The 19,857-nt window shown below is 37.9% G+C and overlaps 1 protein-coding gene across 11 annotated transcripts in view; it reads left to right on the top strand.

Moving 5' to 3' along the window:
• The window catches only part of NEDD4L (NEDD4 like E3 ubiquitin protein ligase), a gene marked incomplete at its 5' end in the record, with an annotated part of 305,674 nt that overhangs the window by 250,986 nt on the left and 34,831 nt on the right, over positions 1-19,857 (top strand). For 7 of the 11 annotated variants that reach the window (XM_081320525.1, XM_081320519.1, XM_081320518.1 and 4 more), the window contains 7 exons: positions 1,003-1,203; positions 2,319-2,396; positions 7,665-7,719; positions 7,809-7,865; positions 14,148-14,206; positions 17,906-17,971; positions 18,894-19,123. In XM_081320525.1, the coding sequence (XP_081176651.1) occupies positions 1,003-1,203; positions 2,319-2,396; positions 7,665-7,719; positions 7,809-7,865; positions 14,148-14,206; positions 17,906-17,971; positions 18,894-19,123 (746 nt within the window). The remainder of the gene's footprint in view (positions 1-1,002; positions 1,204-2,318; positions 2,397-7,664; positions 7,720-7,808; positions 7,866-14,147; positions 14,207-17,905; positions 17,972-18,893; positions 19,124-19,857) is intronic. The other 4 variants (XM_081320526.1, XM_081320527.1, XM_081320520.1 and 1 more) reach the window with 1 other exon arrangement.

Here is a 19,857-nt window from a genome sequence, read left to right on the forward strand (position 1 = left end):
CTCCCAAATGGCTAGCAGCTGCCCAAGTGGCTACCACAAAGAAGAGAGGGTCAAGCTATTCTCCAAAGCACTGAAGGCAGGACAAGGAGCAATGGATGGAAGCTAATCAAGGAGAGAAGCAACCTAGAACTAAGGAGAAACATTCCTGATAGAACAATTAATCAGTGGAATGACTTGCCTCCGGAGGCTGTGGATGCTTGAACATGGGACGTTTTTAAGACATAATTTCTTTGTCTGAAATGATATAGGATTTCCTGCTTGAGCAAAGGGTTGGTCCCTTCCAGCTTGGTTATTCTGCCTCATGGAGGCCTTGCTTGATGTTGTGGAGGCTTTGCAGGGCAGAGTTGTGGAGCCTCATGGTGTCAGAAGCCCTTGCAAAAGTCAACCAGCGGCAGCAGAGGTAGAAATAGTAGGGCAGCCAAACAGGCGAGATGGGAGGAGATACTGTAGGTGGATGAGTGGTGGTGGTATTAAAGCACAAGCTGTGGTCATAAATATGGGTAGGCTGCCAAGTGCCTGAATTTTGATCCTGTGTCTGCAGGGAGTGCTGCAATGGCATAACTTTGAAGGCTGGTCATAACTACCATTCATTTAGTGCCATTATAACTTTGAACAGTCACTGAACAAATGGTCATTAAGTGAGGTCTACCTGTATTGTAAAATAGGGAAGCTACAGAACAGGGCAACCAAATATCCAAGAGCCTGATACTTCATCTTTCTTAGAAATATTACGCAACTTAAACCCCATGGATTCCTACCCAATGTTCTTAATTGGTCCAGTACCAAATTGGTGTGGATGGGAAATTTTCAAGTCATGTTCTAATAACTTAGGAAATTTTATTGCCTTCAGTGGAAAATAGGTACATTCTTTTCCAGGCATTGTAATGGTGGAGACATCTTCCATCGTTTTAATTTTTGATCTGAGTGGGTTTTTGTGGTACTCACTGTCATTCATATTTTACCCCAAAGTGGTAGCTGTCTTAACACTTCTTTTCTCTTTAGGGACTTCTCAGGGACTCTCCTGTGCGAAGAGCTGTGAAGGACACCCTTTCGAATCCACAGTCTCCCCAACCATCTCCATATAATTCTCCAAAACCACAGCATAAGTTGACACAAAGTTTCTTACCTCCCGGCTGGGAGATGCGAATAGCACCCAATGGTAGACCCTTTTTCATTGATCACAACAGCAAGACCACAACATGGGTAAGATGAACTCCCCTCACTTCTTGCATGTGTAAGAGGTGTGTGACAGGGAAAGGGAGAAATGCTACTTTCAAATCATTGCTGTTAAGCAGAGGATAATCAAAAGTTTGGGTCCACACAATTATTAGACACCTTATTTATTTTTTAAATGTAATTTCTTTTAGTAAAAGGCTGGAGGCAGGATGATTGGCAGCTTACGTATTTTTTTCCCCCAATTTGCTAGTTTTTGTTTTCTGGTAACAGGTTTCAACTGCTTTTCCTGTTGTGGATTCGGTTTACAATAGTTGAAACATCTGCCCGTGTGCCCCAAATCGTTGATTGCTTGCTTGATCTGATTGATTATATATTATAAAGTCATTCTCTCTTAGCAATCATGTAGACAGATTTTCTCTATGATGGTCTATCCCTAATCTGGTCCCTCAGCTTTCCCCACAATTCACTTATTGCTACTGTAACTGAGTCTATCCACCTTGCTTCTGATCATTCTCTCCTTTTCTTTCCTACCCAAAATTATTCCCTGCTAAAAAATATTCAGTACCTAGTCATACCCAGGTAGGACTAGAAGTCACGGTCTCCCAATTTCTAGCCAGGTACTTTAATCACTAGACCAAATTGGCTCTCTTACCTGTCTAACATTTAGGTGTGTCCGCCTGACATCAGAATGACTTGATTCGGCTCATTGCTATAGAAATCTCTTTCCTTAGAGTTTTGTCAGGATCACAGCCAAGGCATAAATGCAGTGCTTCTTGCTCCAAGAATTCTGCAGATATAAGAAGAAAAAGAAATGGTTTGCTATTCAATCTCCTGGTAAATCATATCATCTCTAATTTAATTTACTGAAAAAGAGAGTAACTACACATAACAATCTCTTGAAAATGGCTGTATAATTTTGCAGCAAAACGTTTAGCATTTAACATTACCTCTTTTACTTGCATTAACATGCAAAAGAAGTAATGTTAAATATTTCTGAAATCAAGGAAGGAAGGAAGGAAGGAAGGAAGGAAGGAAGGAAGGAAGGAAGGAAGGAAGGAAGGAAGGAAGGATAGTGTCATAGGCCTTGATAAAAATGTAATTTCAGTAAGGATGTCCTTACATAAGTTTGCTTATCACTTCAGGAAGATCCCCGACTCAAATTTCCAGTACACTTGCGGTCAAAAGCGGCTTTAAACCCAAATGACTTGGGTCCCCTTCCTGTAAGTATCCATGTTGCACCTTTTGAACTAGAGACAACATTCGTGCATGTTGCAAATGTAGTTCGGTAACTTTTCCTTACCTGTATTATTTGTGTCTCAAAAATAGAATTATGTCTCAAAAAAACAGTCTCAACATTGCAAGCATGTTCTCTCAATTCAGCATCTGTAACTGTTAACAATATACTATTGAGAACTTCTCATCCAGAATTTATAACACTTTTCCAGAATTGAAAACAACTGTCTGTTCCTATAAGATCAGGATAACCTGTTTCAAAAAGTTTGTGTATGTCTCTCTCTTGGCAAGCACACCTGTTTCGGAAGGCATATGGAAGTTTCCTCTTGGATCCTAGTACTGTATCCACATCCTTTGTAGAATTAAAGCTGGAATCTAACATTACTTCTTTTGACATAGTGAGCCTTTGCCCACTAAATGCAGTCTAAAAAATAAACTACAAATAATGAAGTAAGATTTAAAAAAACAGAAGCAAGGACATATACAGGTAGTCCTTAACTCACAATTTAGTCCAACATGTTGCTAAATGAGAAATTTATTAAGTGAGTTTTGCCTCATTTTGCAACTTGCCACTTTTGTTAAGTGAACCACTGTAGTTGTTAGTAACACGGATGTTAAGTGAATCTGGTGTCCCAATTGACTTTGCTTGTCAGAAGGTCACAAAAGGGGATCACATGACCCTGGGACACTGCAACTGTCATAATTGTGAGTCACTTGTCAAGCATCCAAATGCAGATCACGTAAACATGGGGATGCTGCAGTGGTCATAAGTGTTTCAGTCCCGTTGTAACTTCGAACAGTCACTAACGAACTGTTGTAAGTCGAGGACTATCTGTATTACAGTAAAACCAATAAGTAGAACAGGTAGCATGGTCTTCACTGCCATTTAAGAGCAAGGAAGACGAGCTGATCTGAATTCCCTTGAGAAAAAGTTCCATATGGGCTTCACTATGCTAAATGAAAACAGAAAGTCAGTCATTAAGCAGTGCAGTACTGTAGTAAGTCAAAAAGCCATGTGACTGTACTGTTTAGTGATGGCCGTTCTGGCTGATCCAATTGCCGCTGTTAAGGACCATACATGTTGTTAAACAAGGATCTCCTGAAGCCATGTCTTCAAACTTCCTGTCAGTTTTCCCATAGATTTTGCATATGGGAAGCCAGCAGGGAAGGTCACAGTTTACGATTGCTGTGATGGCCGTCAGTGTAAGGCCCAGTTGTAACTATTGCTCGTTCAGGGTTGTCTACGTTCAAACAATTGCTGAATGAGTGAACATTAAACGAGGATCGCCTATAAATGGAATTTGTCACAGAAAAAGTCACATCTTCTGTATTCAGGGACCCACTTGTCTGTGTTGAAGCACATACAGTAAGAGTTCCAGGGATCATTGCAAAACATGGATGGATTCTTATGCCATCCATGATTCCTATCTGTGTAATGTAGAGGTTATTATAATTTTCCCCATCTTAAGATTTAATTGTGAGTCCCATTAAATTCATTTGGGTACTGGGATAACATTAAAAGATGAGTAACAGTAGAGAATGCAGCTCTGAACCAAAACTGTCTATTCTGATAGTGGTTGTTCAAGTTTTTAGTCAGAGATCTTCTCCAGCCCTGCCTAGAGATGCTAGGGAAGGTTTCCATAATTAGGGTAGAAATTGAAAGAAAACCTGATTAAATATTGTTAAATATTTGTTTCTCAAAACCAGGAAATAACTACTGTATATATTCAGGTATTATTGTAATGGAATTACAATTAAGAAGAGACTGGACAGCCATTTGTCTGAAATGGTATAGGGTTTCCTGCCTGAGCAGGGGGTTGGACTAGATGACCTCCAAGGTCCCTTCCAACTTTACTATTACGATTATGATTATGAATCTCTGCCCAAAGCTTATGGTCTGGGTTTGCTATAGCCATGTGTTCTTCCTGCTTCTCATTTTTAAAATAATGGTAAAATATATCATCAACATGAAGTCATTTTGTGTAGATTCTTCTTGCATTAGATAATAATTCAATCAAGCCATATTTAATATGTATCTTCAAAACCTGGGCATCTGCTCTTAGGAATAAAATAGTCTTTTTTTAATTATCAGACTTTAGACAATGTACTGAATCTTTAGAACACCTAATTCATTTTTTAATGATTGGCTAAAGCAAGAAAAATATTGTTTACAAGTTAAGATACTAAAATGTGTTTCTTTTATTGTAAACTTAAAAATGTTCGCATCCGTCTTTTTGAGAACAGAATGAAAATTCCTTTCCCTGTCTTGCACACAATAAAGCTTGGTTCTTTTGCTATTCTAACATTACCTTCTGTATTATCTTTGTATTTAATTCTACATTTCTGATATGAAAGAACAGATTAATGTCCTTATCATGCTGTTCTTATGAATGCAAATACTCAAACTGATATGTAAAACGTTCTTTTAGTTGCAATTACAGCTAGGTAAATCTCCTTTCTTTAAGTGAATGCCTTCTCTCAGTTGGGGAAACCTTTGTAGTGTTCCCAAAAGGTCTATTTTAAAAGGCTTTTTTTGTCTTTCCTGTAATTTGGGCTGTTTAAAAAGAAAATACTCGCAGCATACCAGCAGCATCTCCTTGATGCTTTCTGAGGAATGAACAAAATGAGTTCTTTTCTTTTTTGTTCAGATTTTTCTCCTCCGTCTACAAAAGTTTTAATTTACAGGAAAAAACTTTTTTTCCCTTCCTCGACTGTGGGGAGTAAAGATGGTTTAACTCTCTGCTTAAGGCCAGTGCAGAAACAGCCAGCCGTCTCTTGCTGCTCCTTCTTGCAAAAAACATAGCGGGAAAGGACACAATCCTAGTATATCATGTCCTCGTTAGAGAAAATAAGTAATTTATTTATTTAAGGTGCTGGTACTTACCTTTAAAGTCCTACATGGCTTAGGCCTGGGATACTTGCAGGACCATCTGCTGCCGGGAACGATTTCCCATCGCCCAGTGCGCTCACACAGAGAAGGCCTCCTCAGGGTACTGTCGGCTAGACAATGTCGGCTAGCGACCCCCAGGGGGAGAGCCTTCTCTGTGGGAGCGCCAGCCCTATGGAACCAGCTCCCCCCTGAGCTTCGGATGGCCCCAGATCTCCAGTCCTTTCGCCGCGGCCTCAAAACACTCCTTTTCCACCTGGCTGACCTAGACTGACAGGGATTTTAATTATGTTTTTAATTTTTAACTCTAATTTTTAATTTATTTTAATTTTAATTTTTATTTATTCTACAGGGGCCTTTAATTTTAATTTTTATTTTAACTTCTGTATTTATTGTACGTTATTGTTGTTAGCTGCCCTGAGTCCTTCGGGAGATAGGGCGGCATATAAGTCCCAAAAATAAATAAATAAATAAATAGATAGATAGATAGATAGATAGATAGATAGATAGATAGATAGATAGATATAATAGATAGATAGATAGATAGATAGATAGATAGATAGATAAATAAATAAATAGATAAATAAATAAATAAATAAATAAATAAATAAATAAATAAATAAATAAATAAATTTATTCCATTATATTTTCTGCGGAAGGGTTTTTTTTTTTAGTTCCTGCAATATTATTGTTGCTAGTATTTTTTTAGATTTAGAGGCTAACTAATTCCAGAATGACTCTGGATAGTTAACAATTAAACTTGGAAAACAGTAAGCAGAAAATCCTATGCATCTACAAAAGCACATCCCATACACCAAAAATACAGCAAACGGAGACTTCACAACTCGTGTGAGGAGACGGGAAGAACACATCTTGGCAATTTTTGACAAAAAAAAATCTATGTGGGAACAAACCCCTTTAATTTCTTTTCTCTCCTCCCCCCCCCCTCCTGTACCTCCCCAGAGAAGGAGAAAAAGTAGTTTTCTTCCCAGACAGAGTTGAAGTCTTGCAAAAAGTGTCATTTTCTTGATGGAAGCTTCCACCCAGCAAGTTGGGCATTTTCCTGCAAAATGCATTTTCCTGCTCTTCCCTTTTGCAAAACGCTAATGAGAAGGAAAGAAATTATTTGATTTTTTTTTAAAAAAGAAAAAGGTAGAGTCTAGGAACAGATGAGATTTTGGAGGCAGCTGCATCAGTAGCTATACTTTTGGCCATTTCTGCATATGTGCGACTTGAGAAATAGAAGCAGTCTCTTTACATACTTACCCAAATAAAATACATAGTTTTATTTTTTTTTAAAAAAAAGTTATTTTTTATTTTTTTGTTAATGAAATATAAGCCATCTTGTTCCCATTCCTGATGCAGAGAGAGGAAAATGTACTTTCTCTCTTCTACCCTTCGAGATTTTGTAGGCACCTGGAGAAGCAAAATAATGTAGCATTTCCTGAAAAGGAAATAGTTCAATAGTTGGTAATTGTTTTACTCCCTGACCTGCAACATTATAATATCGATTAATTAAAATGACCATCTTGCGCAAAATCTCCAGTTTTCAGATTTTTTCTATGTCCTTACATTAGACCTCATGAAATTTTGGCTACTTTTCATTTATTTAAAATATACTCACCTATTTATTTGTATTCTTTAATTTGGCTCAGGGAAGAGTTGGTAACAGTGTAAAGACTGTACAGAGGTGTCTACCACCTCAAAAGGATGCTACTTCTGGACTAGATCAAGAGTAATTTTTCTTTCATTCCCTATGTGTTCTATATATGCTATGGAGTTTGGGAAGCAACATTAGCTAGTTTGGATAATGAAACATCTGCAAGTAAACAACCAAGCTCAGAGAGACCAAGGACCCCTCATTTCAACCCTGAGTTACAAACATTCTCCTCTATTGGCAAGATTCAGTGGCATCCTAAGTCAGGAGACTGACTAATAAACCATTGGTTGCAACAGTCTGTTTACTGGAAGAAACAAATCCCCATAGAGTTCTTTGGAATTGGTTTCCTTTTTATTCAACGTCAGAAGACAGCATTTTCAAAAAACATTTGACTCTGCTAGGCATGGGTTAGGTCAGGGGTAGGCAACCTTGGCTCTTTATGACTCGTGGACTTCAACTCCCAGAATTCCTGAGCCCGCTGTTGAAGTCCACGAGTCATAAAGGAGCCAAGGTTGCCTACCCCTGGGTTAGGTCATACTAGTGAACTCCACAATTTCATTGTTAAGTTTATAGTGCATGAAAGATTCTTTAAAATGTAAGGCAGAATAAATGAAACTGTATGCCTGTTTAGAAGTATTTGAATATAATAATGCTGCAATAAATATTAATTCTGCTTCTGATGTTGTTTTTGTTGTTCTTTAATTACAGCCTGGTTGGGAGGAAAGGATTCATTTGGATGGAAGAACATTTTATATAGATCATAGTAAGTAGGCATGCAGGCTCTACAGCGAATAGATGAAGGGAGGTAATCTTTATTGAAGTGAAAGCTTTGTAATTTTACTCTTCATTTAGGAAGCCAGGTGTTGCTATGTGGCGAGATTCATACCCGAGACTTAGTGCCCTCTTACGGTACTGTACAATTCACCAAAAGCTTGCTTTAATTGGCTCATCAAGCTTTGTCCCTATTTGATCTTGTGAAGCATTAACATTTCTTCTTTGTGGTTGTTTTTGTTGAATTTTTTGGATTTTCTTTTATTTCTTTTTTCTTTGGTGTTGTGGATGGATCCCATGGCTTATATGCACTTATTAATAAATGGAAGCACACACTAGGAATAGAAAATAAGATGAGAAAAAAAATCCGATTAATGTAGCCATGAGTCTGAATATAACACAAGTAGTAGAAGAAATTTTTGCTAGAATCTTTCCCCTCACAAATTAATTAAAGAAGGGCTTGGGGCAACGCCAGTTCTGACCTTATTTTCTATTTGTGGCATGTTAGTTTGCACCCACCCTGTTAATCTCTATCCACTTTCGTTCTTTGAAGTCCTAGTCTAAATGGCGTTTCATTGTAGATATGTCCTATTACAGCACTTCTGAACAAGTGTGTGGATATTTGTTGTGTTTTGATTTTCAAGTGGCAACAGAAATAATTGTTATTCAACTGGGAATGTTTGTGATTTTTTTTAAAAAAATCAAAAATACATATTAATTGCTCAATGTGTTCTTGAGCGAAAATATGAAAGGAAAACAGCTGTATGAAACTTGAAAAATTAACCTTTTAAAATTACTGCATCAGTGTTTTAATCTTTGTTGTCTTTGAATATCCATCAATTAACAATGGTACTTAGTTGCATAATGTTAAGTTACTTTTTATAAAGATTGCCTATATAAAGTAGCTTCTGAGTCTTGAAAATGCATGAATAAGGTTTTAAGTAGAATCATATCCTTTAAATTAAAAAAGGGAGTCAACATTTAGAATCAGATTAAACTCTTCCTAGAATTGTTATAGAATTAACCAAGAAATGCCTACATGCTGCATGACCAATTCTGTTTTTTCACTCCTTTTGGAAGACAGAAATGATCGTAGTTAGGTTCTACCTTTTCGATTGTTGACCTTCCTTTTCCTCTTAAATAGTTCTGCTTCCTCAGGTGCCTGTTACTACATGCCAAAACAGGTCATCTTTTTAAAAACTTTGCACTGATACTGAAGTAGGTGCACTGCATATTAAGCATTTCTTTTCTGTCATCATCCATTGTAAGGCCTTGCCTTTTGTTGCAGCAGTATCAGTATGTATGTTTTTTCTGCTGCCATAAAGAGAGCAGGGTAAAATCAGGCACACCTCAGTGAATCTCGGCCCTGTTTGGAATTTGGAAGTGTCTTAAAACCAGCTTGGTTGAATCACTGCAGCACTTGCAATAGTGTATATCTCTCTTGCCTTGCTTAGTGCATCTTTTTCTCCTGTACAATAAGACTGATGGCCATGCCACTTCACTGCTGGATTCAGACTTTATTTTCTTTTAATGATTTCATTTTATTAATCACACACACACACACACACACACACACACACAACCCCACCATATCAACCATGGATTTCTGGAGGTTTACAGCAGGGGTCTTCAAACTTGGCCCTTTTATGACTTGTGGACTTCAACTCCCAGAATTCGTCAGCCAGGCATGCTAGTTGAGGAATTCTGGGAGTTGAAGTCCACAAGTCATAAAAGGGCCAAGTTTGAAGACCCCTGGTTTACAGTAATAACAACATGAGAAAGCATTATAAATTCGGTAATGAAAATGCAAGAAAACATTAAGCTGCTACAATGAAAGTAAATGTATATTAAAATAAATTACTCCCACTGAACTCCTCAGGATATTCCAAACCAAATAACCTCAACACATAAACAATCCCAGGAAAACAGTGGCAGCAATTATGCATTAAGTCTTTGTAGCATTTTCTCCATCAGGGAAGGAGCGTATCTGATAGTATCCATAGAATCAGGGCAGCAGTGGAACTACTGCTGGCCTCAGCTTCCTCACTTCATAGAAATGGGGAATGATTAATAGCTTTTCTGGGAAGGAAAACAGTTTTTCCCAACACTTCTAATTCTGGTTGGAAAAGTTAGTCCTATAGATGCCAAGCCAGACAGAACTTTATTGGTCAAAGCAGCATTTATGTCACAAGAACTGATCTTTTGAGCTACTTGTTAATGAGAGGGGCCAGACTTCATGTTGTTGGGTTAGTACTGGGGATATAGGCTCAAGTCAAACTTTGGCATTGTAGGAGGAGGTTTGTGTTAAGTCTACAATAGTAAATAATCAGGAGAGGTCTGGTAGCACTTTCTCCAAATAACACATTTTATTAAAAGGCATCAGCTTTCATGAGCTGCAGCCCGCTTCATCAAATCTTCATCACAGAATGGCTAGCCCAGGGTTTCTCAGTCTTCGGAACTTTAAAATGTGTGGACTTCAATTCCCAGAATTCCCCAGACAGCACTTAAAAGTTGCCAAGGTGTCAGACCAGGGTGTCAAACTGCCGGCCCATGGGCTGGATGCGTCATGGCGAAACCGCATCCACCCCATTGCTGGCAATGGAAAAAAAAGTCGTGATACTTCGCGACACGTCACATGATGTTGTGAGTTTGACACCCCTGGACTAGACTGATCCAGGATTTCAACTGAGAGGAAGCATCAGGATGGAGATGGATAAGGAAGGAAGGGAGACAAGTTGGTTATGCAGTTGTAGGTTACAAGTAATTATAACCCAACTGGAAAAACATCAGCTCTAAATTCCAAAAGTGGTTGAGATCATTTGAGCCCATCTATGAAAGTCACAGTCCCAAAACTGTGTCTTTTCTAAAAACAAAAAACAAGACTGTTTTTCTAAAACAGCGATTGTTTTAGAAAAGTGGTTTTTTAACAGCACTTAAGTTCAACTTGCATACATCAGACATTTTCATCCAATCTCTGAAGGTCTCAACAAAAAGAATGGATTTTTGACACCTTTCAGTTTTTGAATTGATAATGTCCTTATACTATCTCACACATATAACCTTTGGGGTAACTTTGGATTGTCACCATAACTCAGCCCAACCTACCATACAGGGTTGGTGTGATGTACACGCTGCCGTAAGCCCCAAAAGGACAGGCAGGATATAAATCTAGCAAATATAAGTAGTCCTCGACTTACAACAGTTCATTTAGTGACAGTTCAAAGTTACAACAGCACAGGAAAAAAGTGACTTATGACCATTTTTCGCAGTTACAAACTTTGTAGCATCCCCATGATCATGTGATCAAAATTAAGATGCTTGGCAACTGGTTCATACTTATGACCATTGCTGTGTCCCGAGGTCATGTGGTCATCTTTTGCAACCTTTGACAGGCAAAGTCCATAGGGAAGCCAGATTCACTTAACAACCGTGTTACTACCTTATCAACTGCAGTGATTCACTGAACAGCTGTGGCAAAAAAGGTCGTAAAAAGGAGCAAAAGTCACTTAACAAATGTCTCACTCAACAAGAGAAATTTTAGGCTCAATTGTGGTCATAAGTCAAGGACTACCTGTAAATACATTCATATGCATACACTTGAAAATTTGAGAGAAATCTTGATTTATTTCACTTTTAAGTTCCTAACAGCAACAGCTGGGAAATTCTTTTATTAGGGCCAAAGTAAAGGTGAATGATTAATGTGAATGATGGAAGTTTTTGCGGCTAACCACTATAGCTCACTTTAAAAAAAAATGGTTGTAATCATTCTTGATTGCATCATGCTCTCAAATAACACTTCTTCTAAGCCACTTTGCCTATTAGCCAAGTGGAGTGGGGCGGTCATCAATGTGAATTTCATAGTTTTTCTCTGATAAAATTGTCCTTAGTTGACTCATCAGTGTAGAACAAGTTTCTAGGCTTTAAGAAGATGTTCAGCTGCCTTGACAACTTTGGGAAAAGAATATGCAGCCCAGTCATACAGTACAAGATTTTAGAAGTGTAACAGTTAAACCTCAACTTATGACTGTAATTGAGCCTAAGATTTCAGTCATAGGTTGTTGCAGTCATAAGTTGAGATATCACATGGCTGGAGCTACTTTTTTTTGCATTGTTTGCAGTCATTAAACGAATCTATTTTACCCAAGGACATTTTTGCCAAAAAATCAGAAGTAAACACTGGAAATAGTTAAAAAATATTGAAACTTGCAGTCACTTGACTGCGGAATGCTGCAAATAGCCGTAAAGGTGAGGTAGTTACCAAGCACCAAAAATACAATCACATGACCATTGAAATCAGGTTCTGAGTAGATTTTTTTTGGGGGGGGGGTTGTTCCATCATAACTTCAAACGGTTGTTAAAGCAACCAGTCATAAGTCAAGGACTACCTTATTTTGCTTTGATTTATTTATTTATTCATACATACAATTGATAAGCTGTCCAATTTCCAACAGTTCTGGATGGCTTCCGGTTATTTTTTTTTAATTGCAAAAGACAAAGAAATCATCAGCATCCCTAAAACAACACATAACCCCCCCAAAAATCCCACATCCAGTGGGGGCTCAAGCATCACTTTGGAAAAGCCCGGGAAAACAGCCAGGTCCTTAATAGCTTCCTGAATGTCAACAATACGTTGTAATGTTGTGCTGTGCCTTTTCCTAGAAAAATGCGCTTTGTACTTAGAAATCCATATCAATGTTATGCCTTCCAGAAAATCATGTGAGATTTTTTTTTTCCTTGTTTGTGGGGGCTGCCCCAAAACCTATTTCCTATGAAAAAAGATTGTACTAAGAAAATATACAATCTGTTTTATGAAATAAGAATTTTGAATTAGACTAAATAGAGAAAAGGAAAAATAAATGACAGTAGTCCTTTTTATCACCTCTGCACCTTAACCAAATTCTATTTAGCAAGAGGTTCAGCATACTCTTAACCTTTCTTGGTTGATGAAGGAACAATAAAGATTCCCTCCCTCCCTCCCTCCCTCCCTAGAAGAGGAGATTGTGAGAATATTGTAAGGCAGCAATGGTTAACATATAAAATTTGCATTCATACAAATATCATGTGACCATCAGATATTAAATTCTTTGCACAGGAGAAGAGATGCTTGTCCCTTATTAAAAGATGTTCAACACAGAGTGAAAAAGAAGATGCCAAAAAGTGTAAAACAAACAAAATAGCTTTTATTTTAATTAGGGAATGAAAAGTAGCAAAGCGTGTTTCCCAAACAATTCAATTAGATCTTGCTAGAACGCCAGCAATTAGAAGTCAGCAACCAGGCTGCAGTGCATTTGGCAACTAACTGTGAAAGGCAGCTTTATGTTAGTTGCCCAGAATTCCTGTGACTTCCCAATCTCATGATTTGAGTGCCAGCTTAGGTGCCACCCCATCCTAACATGGACAGCAGCATCGACTGCTTTATACTTTACCGTCATAAAACACCCCATTTTCAAAAAAATATCAGAGATTATTAGAGCGTAGATGGGGGGGGTGTCTTTACATGTATGACATATTATTCAGGGAAATTCAGATTCTTAAGTTGCTTCTTTTTTGCACTTTTTAAACTCCAAACCTTGCTCTGCTCTCTGTAATAAAGATTTCAGAATAAAGAAATATTTTCCCTAATTGGAGGCAAACAAATATGCTCTAAAGGTATCTGGATGGAGCCTAGCTAGAATTAAATTTGGAAAGAGAAGCAAAGGGAAAGCAAAAAAGATGGAATCAAACTTTAGGAAAAGGACTTAAAAGTTTCTTAAAGGGCTTTGTTATACAAAAGGATGATTGGAATACTTAAGTCAGGTTTCCCCAAACCCATCACCCAAGCCTTCCTCCAATGTGTGATCTAGAACTGCCATAACTCCAGGTAAAATCCAGTGCTGGTTAGGGATTGCAAATACATCACATAATATATGTAATAAATCTATTGCAATCATGCTGCATCCAGTGTACTCAAATATTTTCCCTTTAGTGGATGAAATGAAAGCATTTGCCATCCAAATGCAAAATATTTTGAATTCAAACCATTCAATCTTCAAAATTTCCAGTTGCAGAGTTATTCCTTCACATTGATAGTGGATTTTTCCCATCCCCAACCGCTTTGGAAACATTGGAAGCACCAGACAGCTGCTTCAAGCTCAGAACAGCTGGTTGAAATCCTTCAATTCAAAATACTTTGTCCGTTGTCAGAATACAGCCTCTAAATTATAGAATAGTTTACATGGGATTCGGGTGGCTAAATGAAACCCAAAGATAGCCAACTGCTCCTTGCTGCTCTTTAAAATGACATTTTTTACATATAAAGTCCTTTTTTCTTCAATAGTAGCTGACCATCTACTGTTGTTGCTTTGTTGTGGTTGTTTTTGTTTTAAAAATGGAATGTGAAGGGAGAAAAACATGTTGCATTTTTTCTTGTTTAATTTTCAGATAACAAAATTACTCAGTGGGAAGATCCCAGGTTGCAGAATCCTGCTATTACAGGTCCAGTAAGTACTGCATGGAATTATTTTTACAAAAACTGTTGTGATGAGTGGTTTCAGCTTTGAAAGAAAATGACTGACTTTAATCTTTGTAGCTGTGCCCACCCTTACAGTGGCATCAGTATCCCCCATTTTCTTCATCCAACATTTTAGCTCTAGATAGTTGATGTCAAGTTTCCGACCTATGGGCTTTTCAAGTGACTCTGAGGCATTGTTTAAATTAAAAGTCCTTTATTAGCCTAATACACCGGCAAATGCTTGCTCGAAGAAAGCTGGAATCTGAAATCTCCGCCCCTTGCACAATATATTAAAACACAATTCTCTACCTTTCTAATTTTGTCATTAATCATATTCTCCAATTAATTTAAAGAATCAGTTTCCCTTCTGTTAGAAAACCCGCCAAGCTCTTATCTTCTCTAGTTAGAGATGGCCTTGAAAGGTGCAATCCTACCCGTCCCCCCTCCCAACCTTAAACTCAATCTCTTGTCAAGCAATAACATTCGATGTTAGTAGCATTGACAGTTATAAGTGCTAAAAAATGAATCCCAAACGTTTTACAGAGGGAATATAACCCATTCTAAATCATGCATAAACTTCTATTTTTACTCATTTCCCTATTAGCAGTCTGATAGAGAGAGGACAGTCTTTTTTGAAGTTAGAAACTTTGGTCCACCTAATTTTATATCACCCATTATTCCAGTTTTATTGAAGGAACATGCCACCTGAAAATCCCAATACTTAAATGCTCTTTACCATATTGAGGACATAGTATGGTTTCCAAAATCAGCTTAGAGCAGGAGTGTCAAACTCGCAAAATCACGTGATGTGTCGCAATTTATCACGACTTTTTTCCTATTGCCAGCAATGGGGTGGGCGCAGTTTTGCCATGATGCATCAGGCCTGTGGGCTGGCAGTTTGATACCCTCTGGCCTAGAGCAGTGTTTTTCAAACTTACCAGCCTTAAGATATGTGGACTTTAGGCTGGATGTGGAATTCTGGGAGTTGAATTGAAGCTGACACATCTTAAACCTGTCAACTATGAAAAACCCTGAGCTAAGTGTCCTGTAGAGTTGAAAATAGATATATGTTTTCTGTTATAGGTTGCTATAGTTCCAACTACATTTGGATATAAATTGGAAGATGGCTTTTCCAGTTAGGAAGCATTTATTTGGCCTGCCACATATATGGAAAAAATAACTGTTTTTAAGAATCTAGTGGGTGGGGGTTGACCTATTAGCACCATTAATTTTCAGTAGGAAAAAAAAAGATATAACTTACGGTTTGCAGAGTTGTTTTGCCCTTTTCCATACCTAAGAATCAAATATTTATTTATTTATTTTATTTTATTATTAGATTTATATACCGCCCTTCTCCCGTAGGACTCAGGGCGGTTCACAAGGTTTTTTAAAAACAATACAACAAATTACAAAACTTAAAATCAATTAAAAAGATTATATTGACCTTGAAATAAAACCCCAATTAAAATACAATTAAAATCCCAATTAATATGCTCAGACCAGGCCAGAGAGCTCAAAGAGCCAGGTCTTCAGGTCCCGGCGAAATGAGTGAAGGTCAGGGGCAGTCCTAAGCTCTACAGGCAGCTGGTTCCAAAGGGCAGGCGCACCCATAGAGAAGGCCCTCCCCCTGGGTATTGTCCGCCGGCAATCTTTTACCGGCGGTACCCTGAGAAGACCCTCCCTGTGGTAGCGCACAGGACGAAGGGAGCTTGATGCCGGCAGCAGGTGTTCCCTCAGATATCCCGGACCCAAGCCATTTAGGGCTTTATAGGTCATCACCAGCACCTTGAATCTCACCAGGAGGGCAACCGGAAGCCAATGCAGCTCGCGGAGCAGAGGTGTTACATGGGAGTATTGGGAAACCCCCATCACAACCTGCGTGGCTGCATTCTGCACCAGCTGAAGCCTCCGGGTGGTCCCCAAAGGCAGCCCCATGTAGAGAGCGTTGCAGTATAATCATAATAGACTGCAAAACACATAACTTTCACAACGTTGACTAGAAGCAAAGTGTATGTTTTGCTCTGTTAATTTCTGCAAAGAATTTTTCCCATTATGAGGAAATAGCGTTAGCAAGCAGATGGCTATTTCCCACTTCAGCATGTCTGTAATCTTATTTAATCTGTGCTTCCTTCTGGAGCTATGACAGGAGTCTTCATTTTCCCAAAGGAGATGATAAAATTAGTTTGCAAATAAGTTACCTTCTTAGTGGAAATGTAAGCATTTTCAAGAAAGCAAGAAAGTATGTTTGTTCCTGTCTATCTTTCATAATTTTAACATACTGATTCAGGATATTCTATTTTGCCCCCATTAACTGACCAGAAGAAATCATAATAATAATAGCCAACTTGAATGCCTAATAACTAGAAAAAAGTAATATCTAGAAAGGCATGGTACCTTTTAGGAACATGCAAAAATGAAAAAAGCCCTTTTGTTCCAAGCTTTCATTGGAACATGTACAATTGAGCTCAAAATTTCCATTGCTAAGCAAAACAGTTGTTAAGTGAATTTTGCCCCCATTTTATGACCTTTATTGCCACAGTTGTTCAGTGAACCACTGCAGTTGTTAGTATTTATTTATTTATTTATTTAATCCCATTTATATCCCGCCCTTCTCCGAAGACTCAGGGCGGCTTACAAGCTTAGCAATAGCCTTCATTCTATGTATATGCCTGCTTATTAGGGCTTTCGCCCCCCCCAAGCGGCATTATTACAAAGTCAGCTTATTGCCCCCAACAATCTGGGTCCTCATTTTACCTACCTCGGAAGGTTGTTAAGTGAATCTAGCTTCCCCATTGACTTTGCTTGTGAGAAGGTTGCAAAAGGTGGTCACATGACCCTGCAGCCATCATAAATTCAGGCCAGCTGCCAAGTGCCCAAATTTTGATCACATGACTATGGTGATGCTGCAATGGTTGTAAGTGGAAAATGTTCACTTTTTTTAGTGCCATTGTAAGGAATTGGTTGGAAATCGAGGGCCAATAGTACTGAATGAGTTGTGTTCCAACGCACAAAGGGTTCATTCATAAATTTTAAACAAATTATCATTTTTCATCCTACAGCTATCAAAGTAAACAGATATCAGAGCTGACTACTTACTATCTACCAGTGACAACATGGCCAAGGGCATAACTTTAAAAAGATAAATTTATTTAATTAGTTAGTAAGAGTGCACTGAATATGAACAACTGGCTCCTTTACATTTGTGTTTCTAAGATCAAAAACCAAGGGAGCCAATTTTTCTTTCAATGTTTCTGTTCTTCTGCAGGGACAACAGTCAAAAATAGCATGGAACTGCACACTCTCGTTTTGTCTTGAGCTGGGATGAAACCTCATAATACAAACACACAAAACCTCCATCCATTTCTTGTTCTGATGAAAGTTTAGCCCATCCAATTTTTTTTTTAAAAATTGCACCTTTCTTTCTTAGCTAAGTACCTAACCAGAACTATTTCAATATGTACTGAGACAATTAGGCAGTTTAAAATGTGCAGCCTTCAGCTCCTGTAGGGGTAGGAAATCACAGATCTCAAGAGGTTAGTATATGTATCATAGAGACTCATCGGCATCAGGTTTTAAAAAATGAAGGATTAAGGAAATGAATAATTAGAGAGAAATGGATGGTCCCAATATAGATCTTTCATGATCATTTGATTCTTTACACTAACAATACAGCGTTCATGTCTTCCAGGCCGTTCCATATTCCAGAGAATTTAAACAAAAATATGACTACTTCAGGAAGAAGTTAAAGAAACCAGTAAGTAAATATTTATTTCGTGATAAAATTGGTAGCCTTAGTATAGGGAACGCAACCTTTCTTTTATTATATGTTGCTTTTTACAATACACTTTGCTATGGCATTCTACAATTGCAGCATTTTTCTCTGTTTCCTTTATTTTCTCTTTCAACTTCCATTCCATTGTTCCATATGCTCCTAATGTCCATTATTTCTATTTGCTAGGTTCACAGGCTACCTTTTCTTTCCCTCTAAAGTAGGGTCCCACAAAACCCAAATCCACAAACATTCTAGCCAGTGGTTTTTTTCCCAGCCACTAAGGGTTCGTTTTCATATCTTGCTCACTATAGCACAAAAGATCCTTTGGTAATCATTTCTGAAGGCCTTGTTCTCATCCCTAGCCCATTGCTAGGGAGCAAACACCTGTCTTCAGCTAATCTCAATGTATACATGGTTGTACTTTGACAATAAAGGTTCATTCATTCCTTTTTCCATCACAAAAGTTCCCATGTATGGTAGACAATCTAAGGGACTTCAGGCATGAGCCTGGAGGTGATACTGATCTACTTAACATCAGTTGAGTGATCAAATCTGCTGTGGAAACACCCTTTCTCCATCCAGTTACTGGACAGTGCACCTCCATGGTCTTTTATATTTGACCGCAAGAGAGACTGGACACCTACTCATTGATTGACCATGAGAAAGGCCCTTGAGTGACAAACAGGGATGTATTTCATGAAATATTTGCAGCTTGGAAGAAAGGCCACATTGTCCCATAGAAGAAGTCTACATGATTTTAATTGAACCTGTGCAGACATTGCACTGTATTGAAAAAAAAAGAACAAGGCCTGGCCATACTGTTAGACAATTTGTTCTACAAATAGCCGATATAGAAAATGCATTCAGGCCAGTCAATGTATGGAATATTCTTTTTTCCGTGAAGGCTGATATACCAAACAGATTTGAGATGAAACTCCACAGAAATAATATTTTTGAAGAATCGTATCGAAGAATCATGTCAGTGAAGAGACCTGATGTATTAAAAGCCAGACTTTGGATAGAATTTGAATCAGAAAAAGGCCTTGACTATGGAGGAGTGGCCAGAGAATGGTTCTTCCTATTGTCCAAGGAAATGTTTAATCCCTATTACGGCCTATTTGAATATTCAGCAACGTAAGTATATTATTTATCTATTTATTTGTGAAATTTATTGGCTGCCCATTTTACCATTAGGTACTTGATGAAATATTTCTACAGCTACACTAGACTAATTCAGTCATCCTTTATTTTGTTGTTTTTCACTATTGTTTTCTGGTAGAGAGCCACCAACAACAACTATACAATTTTACAAGAGAAAGATAAACTACCAGTAGTAATAGAAAAAAGATATTCTGTACAGGTAGTCCATGACTTACAACTGTTCCTTTAGTGATCATTCATAAGTTACAATGGCACAAAAAATAATGGAGAAGAAGTCAGATTCATTTAACAACCATGTTAGCAACTGCAGTGATTCACTTAACACCTATGGCAAGAAAGGTCATAAAATGGGGCAAAACTCACTTAACATCATTCTCACTTAGCAACATAAAATTTGGGCTCTATTGTGGTTGTAAGTTGAGGACTAAATATACAATGAAAAATATATGTCTTTAATTATACTGAATGTTTTCCATAACCTTCATTGTGTAATTTGGACTATGTATTTTATAGTACATGCCATGTATTTAACTCAGTGTGTTTATATTTAAAATCTTAATGTGTTTGCTCAACAGAAGAGGTAACTTTTGAACTTTGAACTATGTTGCACTAAGGAATACTGATTTGGGCCAGTTGCCTCCAGCTTCTGCCTTTTGTTTCTTAGTCATGTATATTACCTAGTCTGGCATTAATTTGCAAGAAGGTTT

This window comes from Vipera berus, assembly GCF_964194415.1.
Source record: "Vipera berus genome assembly, chromosome: 2".
NCBI lineage: Eukaryota > Metazoa > Chordata > Lepidosauria > Squamata > Viperidae > Vipera > Vipera berus.